General features: G+C 34.8%; 1 protein-coding gene and 1 pseudogene across 1 annotated transcript; one reads left to right on the forward strand and one right to left on the reverse strand.

The window, feature by feature from the left end:
* Positions 1–264: 264 nt before the first annotated feature.
* On the reverse strand, positions 265–1,222 carry LOC145515868 (olfactory receptor 10AG1-like; annotated as a pseudogene).
* Positions 1,223–13,702: 12,480 nt separating this feature from the next.
* Positions 13,703–14,695, forward strand: LOC145515873 (olfactory receptor 5T1-like). Its single transcript, XM_081517303.1, has one exon. The coding sequence runs from the start codon at positions 13,703–13,705 to the stop codon at positions 14,693–14,695; it is 993 nt and encodes a 330-aa protein (XP_081373429.1).
* Positions 14,696–16,341: the final 1,646 nt, after the last annotated feature.

Genomic DNA, 16,341 nt, shown 5'->3' on the forward strand with positions numbered 1-16,341 from the left:
GAAAAGGTAGGTAAGTGATACTATACTTTCTCATAATATTGCAAATCACCAGTAAATTTGTAGACTGATTACAATATTGCCTAAATACATAGTTTCTTATCAGTAAGATACCATAATATAATCCTGATATTAAAAAATCCGGTATAAAACAATAAGGCCAGGAATGAATGAATGTAATATATCCTATTAATCATGTGGAAAAAGCAAACTATTTCTGATTATACAATGGCAAAATTAAATAGGAAAACAGAAAATGAGTTTAAATCAAGCCGCCAATGCTTTACATGAAGGTAGCAGTTTTCTCAAGGCTGTCAAGACATCCTTATTTCTCAGCGTGTATATCAGGGGGTTAAACATCTGGGTGATAGTGGTATAGAAAAGTGAGAGAAATTTGTCTGTTCTGGAAGAATTTTTGGATTTAGGTCATAAATATGTAACGGTTGAAGATCCACAGAATAAAGTCACAACCATGACATGAGATGAGCAGGTGGAGAAAGCCTTTGCTCTTCCTGTTGCCGATGGCAACTTCAGGATGGTGGAGGTGATTCTACTGTAGGAGCCAAGAATCAGCAGAAAAGGGACCATGACAAAAAGCACAGCAACTGTAAAGACCAACATCTCGTCCAGAAAAGTGTCCCCACAGGCCAGCTTCAGTACTAGGGGGATGTCACAGAAGTAGTGATTGATTTGGTTGGATCTACAAAAGGACAGAGAGAAAATCTGGCCCGTCTGCCCTACCTCAGTTGGAACTCCAGTGACCCAGCAGGCAGCCACATGGACCTTGTGGTTCATGACCAGAGGATAGTGCAGGGGGCTACAAATGGCCATGTAGCATGTAGCGGTCATAGGCCGTCACTGTAAGAAGCAGGCACTCTGTGTTTCCAAATATAATGACAAAACTCATCTGTGTTGCACAAGCAAGGAAAGAAACATGTGTTTTCTGAGTCCAAAGGTTTATGAGCATTCTAGAAAGAGTGGCAGACACATAACAGATTTCCAAGAAGGAAAAATTACTGAGGAAAATGTACATGGGAGTCTGGAGAGTCTGGTCTGTCCTGCTTATGAGAATAATGATGCCCTTTCCAACCAGAGTTATTACAGAGGTAAACAGAAACATCACAAAAAGAAACATTTGGAGATTGGGAACGTCAGAAAATCCCAAAAGAACAAATTCCATCATTGAAGTGAGATTCACATTTGCTAGATATTTTTGAGGTTCCATCTGTGAAAATAGTACAATTAGACATTTATCTTTTTTTTTGTAATTCTATAAATTAAAGGGATTTAGAGGAATCATTAATAGTACATAAGATTTCTATTCTCTATTAATGTCTAGTATTTTATATCCTGGACTCAACACAGCTGAAGTCTAATGGAAACTGCTGTTACTGCTAAGTCGCTTCAGTCGTGTCCGACTCTGGGCAACCCCATAGACAGCAGCCCACCAGGCTTCCCCGTCCCTGGGATTCTCCAGGCAAGAATACTGGAGTGGGTTGCCATTGCCTTCTCCAGCGCATGAAAGTGGAAAGTGAAAGTGAAGTCACTCAGTCACGTCCGACTCTTCGAGACCCCATGGACTGCAGCCTACCAGGCTCCTCCGTCCATGGGATTTTCCAGGCAAGAGTACTGGAGTGGGTTGCCATTGCCTTCTCCGTAATGGAGACTATGTATGCTAAATTCTAAATATAAAAGCATAAGTTGCAATTCAAGGTTTAACTTTAAATAAAAGTGATATGCTTAAGAATTATGCACTTTCATTTTGAATCTGTGTGCAGAGCAAAATCTATCCATTTTACTTATATTAAAAAAGCGAAATGCTGAAGCAGAAATATTTGCGTACCACTTTCTCAGTGGTAAGGCACCACCAAATTCTGTAATACATTTTTCAGGAATTTCCCAACTCTTCCATTGGAACTTTCTCAAGAATGAAGCATGCTTTTCCTTCCATGTTCTGCAATGATAGCTCTTACTTCTTGTGTGTGCACTTTATTTGAGACCATTCTCACTGCCTTTATCTACTAAAATAAGCAACATAGCCATTAGGCATTATAAAGCAGGAACTTTTATTTATCTTTTGCAAGGATGCAGCTTATGTTTGACAGTGTTGTTGACTTATTGGTTATTTAATTAATAATGACAAACTTGAAGGAACTACATTGATGATATGATTTCTGAAACTCTGCTTGGTATATCTATTCTCAAATATCTTATGATGTGCCAGGGGTCACTTTCATTTAAAAATTATCAAGCTAATAATATATCTAAGATGCAGCACATGAAAATTAAAACTGAAAGCTACAAATTATTTAAAATATGGCTAATACACAGTTCCCCAAAATATCAAAACCAGAGAATACATATATTTTTGCTGGTAGGTAAGTGAGCAAGTATCGTTTAGTGAGTAATTAGTGAGACCTACAGACATTCAAAGTTCTCCTGTATTGAGATATACTTGGAAAATATAAAAATTTTAAAAGAAAGATGATTAGTAAACTGTAGCTTTAACTAATATCTAGGAAATTGGAAAACACAATTTACTTTGTGCTACTCTTGTGTTAGTAAGCTACTTGCAACAGCATGTTATTGAATTGTGTTAATGTCATGTTATATTGATATTATAGATGAAGAAACTAGGGCTCAAAGGTTTACATGATTAAACTAAGAAAAAAAAAAAAAAGATGTTCTCTTTGACTTCCAGGATTCATGAGCATTGTGAAGGGTAACAGATCCATAGCTATTTCCAAAAGGAAAGAATTGCCAGGGAAAGAATACATGGGAATGTAGGTGTCAAGACCCACTTTTGTTATTAGAATTATGGTGCTGTTGCCCATCAAAATAATGATATACCTGACTAAAAACAACCCAAATAGAAGCCACTGGAGATGGTGAACATCAGCAAAGCCCAAGGGAAGAAATTCCTTCAAATTAGTTAGATTTTATTCCGGTATATTTCTTTTTGTTCTCTTCTCTTTTTTGTTCTCTTCTCTGTTTGTGTTTTCTCTATAGAAAAAGAAGATTTAGCATTTGCTTTCACTCCTCCATCCCCAACATTTCTTTTCTTCAGTGCTAAATAAATTATAATTTCTAATTGTACAAGTCCAGCATTGTGATAGTTAAATCATCAGCATATACCATGAATAAGATTCATGGTAAGACAAAGTTTTGCATGTTATTCTCAACAGTGAGCAAATTAGAAAAAGCGACTACTCTGTGTGCTGTCTCTAAGTTGTCTGCACTATACCTCTTTCTTGTAAATGTTTAAGTGCTTATTATCAAGGGAAATAAATATTAATGCTTTAATATTGCTATTTTGAACTCAAGTCTCCATTATTCAGAAAAATTGAAATGATTAAAAGGATGTATGATAATATTCCATATCAGTTTGTTATTGCTCATACCACCATCTCTACCCTACCTACTTCAGTTAGGTCTATATATTTAATATTAATTAGCAGGTTAAATCATGTAAGTAATTTAAAAACAGTATTGAACTAAAAATTATTTCATTATTTTAAACTTAAAAGCATTTATTTTTTCTTAAAAATAGATGTTCCTTGAATTCCCCAGAAGTTGCAACTGTATGAACTAGATTGCTTTATATTTATTTCAGTTCAGTCGCTCAGTCATGTCCGACTCTTTGCGACCCCATGGACTGCAGCATGCCAGGCTTCCCTGCCCATCACCAATTCCTGGAGCTTGCTCAAACTCATGTCCATTGAGTCAGTGATGCCATCCAACCACCTCATCCTCTGTGGTCCCCTTCTCCTCCTGCCTTCAGTCTTTCCCAGCTTCAGGGTCTTTTCTAATAAGTCGGTTCTTCGCATCTGGTGGCTGAAGTATTGGAGCTTCAGCTTCAGCATCAGTCTTTGTTTTATATTAGTATAATCTCTTCTTAAAGTATCAGCAGGATTCTAATTAATTTAAGAATGTCCATTGAAATATCTTTGCTCAAAACCAAGTTTATCTCCCCACATTGTATAAAATATGTCAGTTAATACTGTTCTATTTATCTGTGTCTCTTTTGATGTCTCACATATAGGGTTATCTTTACCAATTGACTAAATACCATATATATGTGTTAGTATACTATATTGGTGTTTTTCTTTCTGGCTTACTTCACTCTGTATAATAGGCTCCAGTTTCATCCACCTCATTAGAACTGATTTGAATGTATTATTTGTAATGGCTGAGTAATATTCCATTGTGTATATGTACCACAGCTTCCTTATCCATTCGTCTGCTGGATTCATGTCAATGTATGGCAAAATAAATACAATATTGTAAAGTTAAAAAATAGAAAATAAACTAATTTAAAAATATATATATCAGTTATTCAAGTCTTGAGCATTTCAAAATAATTCAATATTATTAGTAAATTTTTTTAACTGTAAACTTTATTTGACCTAGTCAGAAATACATGGAAGTTCCTTTAACATAACATTCTTGCTATTATATATCAAGTATTAAATTTTAAAATAAAAGTTATAAACTAAAGCTTACAAGAATATAAAAGAGTTCATATTTACCATTCTTATATAAGATGACACTGATTTTTTCTCACTGTAGAGGATATAAATAATGATATTAGTTTAAGCGAAATCACAATTTAGTCAGACATTCAACTTACTTTTAAAATATTCCATCCTTTCCAAAATAAAGGGCTCATCAATAAAGTTTCTCTACCCTAGGAGATCTCTTAGAGCAGTTACGTTACATTTCCAATTAAAAGTATCACTTGGCACTCTATGGTTTGTTTTATTTTTCCCAGTTAGTTCTCACTCCACCCAGAATACTTTCTCTTCAGCCTCTTCATGGACTAGAGTGCACAGCACATTTCTTATTTCTTAGAATTGAATAGGGTGCTGAGCAGCATAACTGCAGACCATCTAAAACTGACACACACCCAGTTCAAACACTATCATGAACACTCTACTGTGTGCCTCGTTCTATTAACACTGAGCTTGCAGCACAATTTCCTGAACATGTTTTTCTTATATCCTCCTATATTATATTCTTAATTGATATTTAGGGTTCTGCAACATGCAATTGCCCAGATGATAAATACTATTTTAATCTTATATGTTATTGATTCTTTCCCAGGCACCAGGGAAACCTAAGAGATAGATGTTGTATTATTATTCCTGGAATAAAAAAAAAAAATTTAGCACTAATAATAGAGGTTTTATTTTCTCAGTTTCAAATTTCTAGTGTGAATGCAGTTGTGAGAGAAAATAATTCCAAAACTTTGTATAGGATAAAATAACTTGAATTTTCCAACTGAGATAGTGTGGAAAGATACCAGCAACACAGTCTGTGTCTTCTTGGCTTCAAGTCTGGGAAAAATAATTATTCCCAACATCTAGACTGTTTCAAAAATGTTGGTTTGGATCCAATCATGTTACTTGTTAGTAAACAATGGGTACTAATGTTTTATGATTACAAACAGAAAATATCTCTATGAGAGGGAACTCTGATGGTAGTGTTATAACAGAGAGTGACTATGAAGGCAATAACAGAGTATCAGGGATCATGTGCAAGACACCACAGAAGGTGAGTGAGGAGTGGGTGATGTGAGAAGCCAGCCAGAACTGAGCTACGGCAGGTGCACATCCAAAGATCAACTGTGCTCTAAAGTCTCATAATTAGCACAACGTGGTATTATGAATGGAGAAATTTTCTGATGCCATAGAAAATAAAATTCAGAAAAGAGACACAAATTCATCATCCAATAGCAAAATACCGTAACACATTTGCAAAATAGACTTTTAAATTAATGTTATTGGAACAGCATGGTAGCTTTAAAATAGGAAAGCTTTAAATGAGGCATAGATTTACACAGTGTAGTAAGTGAGTGAAACAATGAAAGCATTCTAAATTAAAATTTGTATAATCTTGAAGCAAGAAAAGTTTAACTTTGGCTGAAAATTAGAATTCAGGGCGCAAAACCTGAAAAAAATTAATTACATAAAAGTAGATAATTCTACTTGGTGGAAATGAACATGCACCAAAGTTAAAGTTAAACTAGTATGGGTAAAATTTTGGAAAAAATTATGTCATATCCCAGATAGATATTTATTTTTTAATTATCAAGGAAAAATCTAAAATGAGATTAGAAAATGATACAAATAGTTTAAGGAACACTTCACAGAAAACAGAGGGAAACAATTGTTTAAAAAAGGGAAGATATTCAACTTGTTAATGAACAATGAATAAAATTTAACTGTACAGAGATTTAATAGTTAAAAATAAACTGATAATTTTCTACGCAGTGTCCTGGGAAAACACATGGATACATTAATTATATTGAGAAAAACTCTAATAGAAATTAAAATTTATCCTATAATAAAAATAGCATACCAAATTAGCAAAATAAGAGCATTAAGAAAAAACCTGCTATTGGACTACCGAGAAAACTTTGAGAAAGAAATATGGACTTTAGTTAATACATTATAATACAGTAGGAAAATCTTAAGGGTTCGCACATTTACATATTTCAAAAGTGAAATAACGAAAGAGTTATAAATAAATATTTCTATACCATTAAAGTAAAGAAAGTTTTTCTCGATTGACTCAAAATTAGAATGCAGAACACAAAAACCAAAAAATCTACACAAAAATAAATAATTCTACTTGATACAATCTTACATTAAAAATTAAAATGTTTTGATAAAGATGACAAAATATAATACCTCACCTAAAATGTTATTTGCTTTTATTAATAACCTCCACCTAAATATCAGGAAGTCAAAATAAAACAAAAGTAGAAAAATGGACCAAATAGTTGAAGCAACAGCTCACAGAAAAGGGAGGAAAATCATCATTTAAAAATAGGGGCGAAAACTCAATTGCATTCAAGAAAAAGGAATGAAAAATGTATATCGTGTAGATTTAGTACACGAAACAGTCCAAGACATTTCCCCAAACAATCTCTTGGGAAGATACACTTTTTACACTCATGAGAATGCAAGTGCCCAAACCTGTGGAGAAGAACTGGGCACCTTCAATGACTCTTTGAATCAATAAACATGCGTAAGTATGATTTTATGCAGTTTTGCATCTTTCAGCATTGTTTGTAAAAGATGATCAGTCACCCAATTGTGAATGATCAGGTGGACTGTCTCTCTCTGACTTAATGAGCCTTCATTTTGATGTTGTCATTGACTTTTTACTTTTTTCCATAGCTATCTGTTTCCTTCAAAATAGGAGTTTTGTAATTCTTTATCCAAATTTGTCTAGTGTTTTCAGTAGGAAGAATGGCTTGCTGTGACCCTGTATGTCACAACCAGAAATGAAAGTTACTTCTTTATTGTTTAAAAGTTCCTAATTATATTCAAGTTGATTTTACTACATAAAATATTGTTTTTGTATACTTTATAATCCCTCCTCTCAATAATCTTATTTGTTTATTATTATATCTCCTCTACAAACTGCCAGTGGATTTATCTCTTTACCCCTTTCCCCCTTTGTAGTGTAGCACTTTAAAATTTAAATATATACGGTAATCTTTACTTAATGATAATGAAGTCTATAATAGGTACTTTCATATTATTTCATTATGTAAACATTTACAAAATTTTGAGAGTAGTATCACGTTATATTCCCAAGTAGAGGAAACTGGATTTCAGAGTAATTAAATCATCAACCCAATGACACAGCTGTTAAACGTCAGAGCTTGTTCCATGTCCTATATCATTAGATGTCATTCCAATTCTGTGCATATTTTTCTTCCGCTGAGAGATCATCTTACAACAGAGGCCAGAGTGCATTCACATATCATTTCAACTTTGTTGTTCATTGCTCCAGAATCAAACATTTTTCTTCATCACTAAGAAGAGGAAAAAAAAAATCTTGTTACTTTTCTATCCCGGAAGAGAATTAGTGTTTTTCGTCCTTGAGATATCCCTAAAGATTTCAAGAGCCAGAGAATCTGGTATAAGAGTCCAAATGCTTAATACTCATAGCATATTTTGACTGAGTGTACAGTTCATTTTCACAGGTAATATTAAAGGATTTTAATTGATTACAAAATATTTCAGAAGCGATAACCTTGAACCTCATACTAGATTCTATGCCTTAATATTTAACTCTTAGATAAATTTTTCTAGTTAATTCAGAATTGAATTAAGCATTGAGTGAGGAAATTTATGAGAACATAGTAGGGGAAATAAGAAAGGCTCCCTAAATTTTTAGCCCAATGTAGCTATAAATTAGGAAATTGTTTTAGTTTCCTAGATGGAAGACATCAGTCAGAATAAGGGTATAAATAAATGGTTATATTTAAACTTTAGGAAAATTATTAAATGGAAAGAAAATTATTTATTAACCAGCTGTTGAGTATACATCATTTGAAGATCATTATTTTTTCTCATGGAGGGATATAAATTAGTTTTAAATTTGTTTCACCAGTTAGCTGATTGATCTTGAAGCTACAGCAAGATTTTTCTTTCATTTTATTTTCATAGTCTACTTAAGCTTGATTTAAAAAAAAAGATTCAAGCACATAAGAATGTTAATGTATTTCTAGGGCATAGCAATTCCAGGAATTGTGGCATGTTACAATTAGATTGTGATATGTTGATGGTAATAGCATGGGGTCTGGCAACAGAGAAATTTGTACTTCAGCCTTGGTGCCTCTAGCAATTCACTATGTGAACTTACTCAGTTCATAGGTCTAGCTGGTCTTCAACTGTCTAATCTATAAAAGAATTCTCATTTATTTTGTTGCAGGTTGCTATGCAGATTGCACAGAATATTGTATGTACCATCTATAACCTCTTGTAGCCATCGTATGATTTGTGGTAGCTGTTAACACAGCTTTGTTTTTCTCCAACTCAGTGTTTATAATATTATTCATATCATGAGTGTCTATTATTGTGTTTTCCACCTGTTTGAGAGTTGAGGAGCTCATTTGATTTAGCTTTTCAGAATGATGATACTTTGTCAAAAATCTGGGACCCATCTTCTTAGACTCTTTCTCTCAAAGTGGAATCAAGCTGGATGCAAAAACAATTAGTTCTAATCTCCTTAATTAGTGGACAGAATCGCCTGTTTGAAGAGCACCCTGGATGAAGTAAATGACCCCATACTTTTTGTCTGTGTGTGCTAAGTCATGTCTGACTCTTTGCCACCCCATGGACTGGCCCATTAGGCTCCTCTGTCCATGGAATTTTCCAGGCAAGAGTAATGGATTGGATTGCCCTTTCCCTCTCCAGGCTATCTTCACGATCCAGGGATCAAACCCACATCTCTTGCATTGGCAGATGGATTCTTTACCACTGGCACCACCTGGGAAACACTTTTTGTCTACCATTCCTCATTTCTCTACATTGAAATAGGTAATTGCTCTAATGAAGCATGACTAAGAACAGCATATGCCTTCATTCATAATCCACCTTTTGTACCTATGGCTGATTCATGTTGAAGTTTGACAGAAAACAACAAAATTCTGCAAAGCAATTATCCTTCAATTAAAGAATAAATAAATTTTTTAAAAAAGAAAAGAAATGGAGTAAAAAAAAATAGATCAGAGATATAAACGTGTATGACAAAGTTGTAAAGGACAAAATTATCAGGATATTTAAGTAAACATACTATTATTTTATTGATATGCCCCACATCAGAATGCCATAGAAGAGAATTTTTAAGATGGTTGATAGTATTAAATATTGGAATTCAGTTAGTTTAATTTCATGAGAATGATATTTTAATTTATATTGAGTGTCATGTAACACATAAGCTTAACTAAAACAAGAGCTACTGAGATTTTGGTTTGGAGTCCATTCATTATCCAATGCTTTGACAAAACTTTGATTTCCTAGCTCCCTATTTATTTATAATTGCCCCTTCAAGTTAAGAAAAATTTGAAACAAATTATAGTCATATTTAATATGTATAAATCCTTCACATATAATTAATACTTTAACAAAACATTTTAATGCATCTCATAAATAAAAACTCTGTTGTCATACCATGTTTATGTAGTCAAACAAAATATGCACCAAAATTTTGATCAATTTTATTCTTTCATTTGAAGGATTAAGTTGCTTTTGCTAAATCACATTAGGGGCTAAATCTGAGACTGTAATATTAAGGTTCTATAATTAAATACAATATTTTTTAACTTCCACAACTTTGCTGTCTCAAACACATCAGTTAAATAAAAATTAGAATCAAAATAAAGCTAAAGTTTCCCTTGTAAAGGTTAGTGATCACGTATTTATTAAAGAATTTCTTTATTAGACCATCTCTTGAGGTATTTTTCAAAATTTGCCTGCATATTTTTTATTTTTACTGTATTTCTTATCTGCCTAATTCCTATTTTGAAACTGACTCTTCTCAATCAATATTTTTGTGTGTAATATATGGATTCTTGAAGGAGAAATATTGATAATAAAGGATTTTAAAAATGACTATATTTTTGATACTCAAATAATACATTTAGTATACCGGACTGGAAAAGTCAGTTTTCGTTCCAATCCCAAAGAAAGGCAATGCGAAAGAGTGATCAAACTACCGCACACTTGCACTCATCTCACATGCTAGTAAAGTAATGCTCAAAATTCTCCAAGCTGGGCTTCAGCAATACGTGAACCGTGAACTTCCAGATGTTCAAGCTGGTTTTAGAAAAGGCAGAGGACCAGAGTTCAAATTGCCAATACCCGCTGGATCATCGAAAAAGCAAGAGGGTTCCAGAAAAACATCTATTTCTGCTTTATTGACTATGCCAAAGCCTTTGACTGTGTGGATCATGATAAACTGTGGAAAATTCTGAAAAAGATGGGAATACCAGACCATTTGACCTGTCTCTTGAGAAACCTGTATGCAGGTCAGGAAACAACAGTTAGAACTGGACATGAAACAACAGACTGGTTCCAAATAGGAAAAGGAGGACGTCAAGGCTGTATATTGTCACCCTGCTTATTTAACTTATATGCAGAGTACATCATGAGAAACGCTGGGCTGGAAGAAACACAAGCTGGAATCAAGATTGCCGGGAGAAATATCAATAACCTCAGATATGCGGATGACACCACCCTTATGGCAGAAAGTGAAGAAGAACTAAAGAGCCTCTTGATGAAAGTGAAAGAGGAGGGTGAAAAAGTTGGGTTAAAGCTCAACGTTCAGAAAACTAAGATCATGGCATCTGGTCCCATCACTTCATGGGAAATAGATGGGGAAACAGTGCAAACAGTGTCAGACTTTATTTTGGGGGGCTCCAAAATCACTGCTGATGGTGATTGCAGCCATGAAATTAAAAGACGCTTACTCCTTGGAAGGAAGGTTATGGCCAACCTAGATAGCATGTTTAAAAGCAGAGACATTACTTTGCCAACAAAAGTCCATCTAGTCAAGGCTATGGTTTTTCCACTGGTCATGTATGGATGTGAGAGTTGGACGGTGAAAAAAGCTGAGCGCCGAAGAATTGATGTTTTTGAACTGTGATGTTGGAGAAGACTCTTGAGAGTCCCTTGGACTGCAAGGAGATCCAATCAATCCATCCTAAAGGAGATCAATCCTGGGTGTTTATTGGAAGGACTGATGTTGAAGCTGAAACTCCAATACTTTGGCCACCTCATGCAAAGAGCTGACTCATTGGAAAAGACCCTAATGCTGGGTAGGATTGGGGGCGGGAGGAGAAGGGGACGACGGAGGATGAGATGGCTGGATGGCATCACCGACTTGATGGACATGGGTTTGAGTAGACTCCGGGAGTTGGTGATGGACAGAGAGGCCTGGCGTGCTGCAATTCATGGGGTCGCGAAGAGTCGGACACGACTGAGCGACTGAACTGAACTGAACTGAATACCTTTAATGTTAATAAACTTGAAGGTGTTATAAGATATTTTATTAATATAACCATTCAAACTAAACTGGAAATTTTATAATACATTTGTGTGTGTATATGTTCTTTCAAGAGTAAGATATGAGTTCTTTGAATTAACAAAGAGATAAACATTTAATTATATATTAAATTTATACCATATACATTTCTCTAAGAATTAAGTAAGATTTTCCTTTTTGATTTGGCAACTCCACAATTGAAAATTTATTTATTCTACGTATTAAGAAAAATTTTCACGTGAAAGGAGGAACTATGTGGGAAAATGAAGACATGAGACTCTGTTTTCCTTCTAAAAGTGATTTTAAGCTGATTTGCTCATTCTCTATTTGATGTATGCTTGTCTCATTATAACAACGATATAGTGCATTTCATGTTAGTAATATAAGCCATTGGTAGGTCATTGAATTCAGCTCAGTCCCACCCACAGCAGATTTTTCACTCTTTTAAATAAATGTTGATTTAAATGCTGAAGACTTTAGGTACAGATACTGATGACCTTTTAACATTTTGCTTGTTTGTTATGCACTTTGCTTTCTTCCTACTCCACTGAATAAGCAACAGTCTGACAGCACAGGGAAATAGAGCCATAATAAAACACTACATTGTGGTTTACCTAGTCATGTGCTTCTTTTAGCAATACCTTTTCTAAAAAGTTTTATTATCTGTCATCAGGAGATATTTACAGTCAGTGCTATTTATATCCAAGGGCTCTACTTCCCTGGATTCAATCAACTGTAGATCCAAAGTATTGAGAAAATAATAATTTGCAGAGTTCAAAAAGTAAACAAATTTGCAGCACATCAACAACTATTTTAAAAGCATTTAAATTATATTTACAACCTTTTAGACAACATTTACATTATATTAAGTTTTATAACTAATCTATAGATGGATTCAAATATGTGAGAAGAGGTGTGTTGCTTATATTGTAAATATCTCCCCATTTTATATAAAGAACTTGAGCATCTTTCATTTTGGTATTGGGAAGGGGGATTCTGGAACTACATGCCCCCCACCTAGGGATGACTGTATCTTATAGTAATTACAGAAAATTCAGGTACCAGAATGCCCAAGTGGTTAAGGCATTGAACTCAAGATCCAATGGATTTATATTCTTGTGGATTCGAACTTCACTTCTGGTACAAGTGGATCTGCTTAGGCTTCCCTGGTGACTCAGATTATAAAGAATCTGCCTGCAATGCAGGAAATCCAGGTTCGACCACTGGGTCGGGAAGATTCCCTGAAGGAATGGCTACTACGCACTCCAGTCTTCTTGCCTAGACAGAGGAGCCTGGCAGGCTGCAGTCCATGGGGTTGCAAAGAGTTGGACATGACTAAGTAATATCACAATAATTACAATAATCCTATTTCCCAGTAACCTGGGAACATGATAAAGTTAAGTAATTTTCACTTTGGTTTTTAACATTTAAATTCAATACTATCTTCTGATGTAAACGTATTTGCTCATATTTTACAAATTGTAAATTTCAGGCATGCTGTAGAAAATCTGGGATTAGCACTCAGATATGAATTTTCTACTATAATAATGTTGGGATTAAAAACTCCTATATTAATTTGTCTTTGTGGGGAATTTTAAGATGACATCATATGAAAGTGAGCAGTCATAAATTCAACAGAAAATAAATTGGAAGTTAAACCATGTAAACTGGCACTATTTTTAACATGAAAATTTAACCAACAGCAATTAATTTATTTTTACAGAGTAATGCATCCACTTGGACTCAACTTTTAATCATTGGACTGTTCCCTCGCTGGAAAGCATTTCTAAGAAACAGACATGAGGATGTAATTGGTGGACTCTATTTTTGCCACATATTGCTTTTGGAACTGAAAACTGAGATGTCAGGATCACCATCAAATTTTGATTTATACAGGATTCAGATAAAAGATAGGATTGAGGTGACCATGTTTATACTGATGGGTTTTACAGATTATTTTGAGGTGCAAATCTTTCTATTTTTACTATTTCTAGCAATCTGTCTTTTTACAATGATAGGAAATTTGGGGTTGGTTTTCTTAGTCGTTATGGATTCCCAGCTCCACAACCCCATGTACTATTTTCTGATAGCATTATCATTCTTAGATGCCTGCTGTTCTTCCGTTATCATCCCCAAAATGATGATCAATTTCCTATCCGAGAATAAAACCATTTCCTTTCTTGGATATGCCACACAGATGTTTCTCTTTCTTACTTGTGGGACCAGAGAATACTTCATCTTGGCCACAATGGCCTATAATCGCTATGTAGCCATCTACAACCCTCTTCTGTATTTAGTTAAAATGTCACCCAGAGTCTATGTGCCACTTATAATTTCCTGCTATATTGTTGGTATCTTGCATGCTACTTTACACATAGTGGCTACTGTTACCCTATCCTTCTGTGCATTCAATGAAATTAGACATGTCTTCTGTGACATCCCTCCCCTCCTTGCTATTTCTTGCTCTGAGATGTGCAAGAACCAGCTTCTAGTTTTCTATTTGGCAGGCTCTATTGAGATATCCACTATGTTGATTGCTCTGACCTCCTATGGTTTCATTCTGTTGGCCATTCTGAGGATGCATTCTGCTGAAGGGAGAAGAAAAGTCTTTTCTACATGTGGCTCTCACCTAACAGGAGTGTCCATTTTTCATGGTACAGTTCTCTTCATGTACGTGAGACCTAGTTCCAGCTATGCCTTGGATCATGACATGATTGTGTCCATATTTTACACAATCATAATTCCCATGCTGAATACCATCATCTATAGTTTGAGGAACAAAGATGTCAAAGAGGCAATGAAGAAGGAGTTTGGGAAAAACTGGTTTATCAACAAAGTGTATTTTTCACACTAAACATTAAATTGAAATAAATTCAGACTGATGTTTATCGTTTTCAAATCAAAAAGTTTTAATTAAAATATTTCCTTTTAGTTCATTAGTGTCTACCTATTATTCTTAGATACTTAAAATAAAGATTATAGTCAACCCACCACATATGCAGTGTTTGCACATGCAGGAAACTGTGGCATCTATATGCATCTATCTCCACATCACATGGGTATATAACATATATTTTATTATCAGCTTCCCTCATAGCTCAGTCAGTAGAGAATCTGCCTACAATGCAGGAGACCCAGGTTTGATTCCTGGGTCGGGAAGATCCCCTGCAGAAAGAAATAGCAATCCACTCCAGTATTCTTACCTAGAAATCCTATGGACAGAGGAGCTTGGCAGGCTACAGTCCATGGGGTCACAAGAGTTGAATACAACTTAGCAACTAAACCACCACCACCATGTGGAGACTTTATATATATATACATATACATATATGTATCTACAGATAAGCACATACATATGTACACACACACACACACACATATACACATATATAAATACTGGTTGTATTAGTTTGTTGGAGCTGATATAACAAAGTACCATAGACTGGTTGCTGAAAAAATAGAAATTTCCTTATCTGGCTTACGTTACTTAGTATGACAATCTCTGAGTCTATCTATGTTGCTGCAAATGGCATGATCTCATTCTTTTTTATGGCTGAGTAATATACCATTGCATACATTTACCATATCTTCTTTATCCATTCCTCTGTTGGTGGGCACTGAGGCTGCTTCCACATCCTGGCTATTGTAAATATTGCTGCAATGAACACTGCAGTGCATGTATCTTTTCAAATATGGCTTTCTCCATGTATATGCCCCTAATGGCATTGCTGAATCATATGGTAGTTCTATTTTTATTTTGTTAAGGAATCTCCATACTGCACTGTAAGTAGCTGCACCAACTTACATTCCCACCAACAGTGTAGCAGGGTTCCCTTTTTCCACACTCTCTCCTGCATTTATTATTTGTAAATATGATATTGCTTAAAAGTGAATCTACAAAAAGGGCCCAAATGAACTTATCTACAAAACAGAGTTGCAGATGTAGAAAACAAACTTATGGTTACCAGGGAGTAGGGGGAGATTGGGATTGACATATATACACTACTACATAAAGTATATAATTAATAAGGACCTACTATATAGCACAGGGAACTCTACTCAATACTCTGTAATGGCCTATATGGGAAAATAATGTAAAAATAAAGTGTGGATATATGTATTAGTATAATAGATTCATTTTGCTGTATAGCTGAAACTAACAGAACGTTGTAAATCAACTTTACTTCAATAAATATTTTTAAAAAGAAATTTATTTTCTCACTATTCTGGAGTCTAGACATCCTAAATCAATGTAACAGCAGGGTTGATTGTTTTCTGACGCCTCTCTTCTTCATTTGTAGATGGCAGCCTTTACCCTCTGTCTTCACGCTAGTTTTTTCTCTGAATTTCAGTGCCCTAATCTCTTCTTGCTTGCTTAGTCTCCGAGTCGTGTCCAATACTTTGTGACCACATGGACTGTAGCCCAACAAGCTCCTCTGCCCAAGGGATTCTCCAGGCAAGAATACTGGAGTGGGATGCCATTCTCTTCTCCATAATCTC

Source organism: Giraffa tippelskirchi, chromosome 1 (assembly GCF_054371585.1).
Source record: "Giraffa tippelskirchi isolate mGirTip1 chromosome 1, T2T-mGirTip1v1.2.pri, whole genome shotgun sequence".
Classification (NCBI taxonomy): Eukaryota; Metazoa; Chordata; class Mammalia; order Artiodactyla; family Giraffidae; genus Giraffa; species Giraffa tippelskirchi.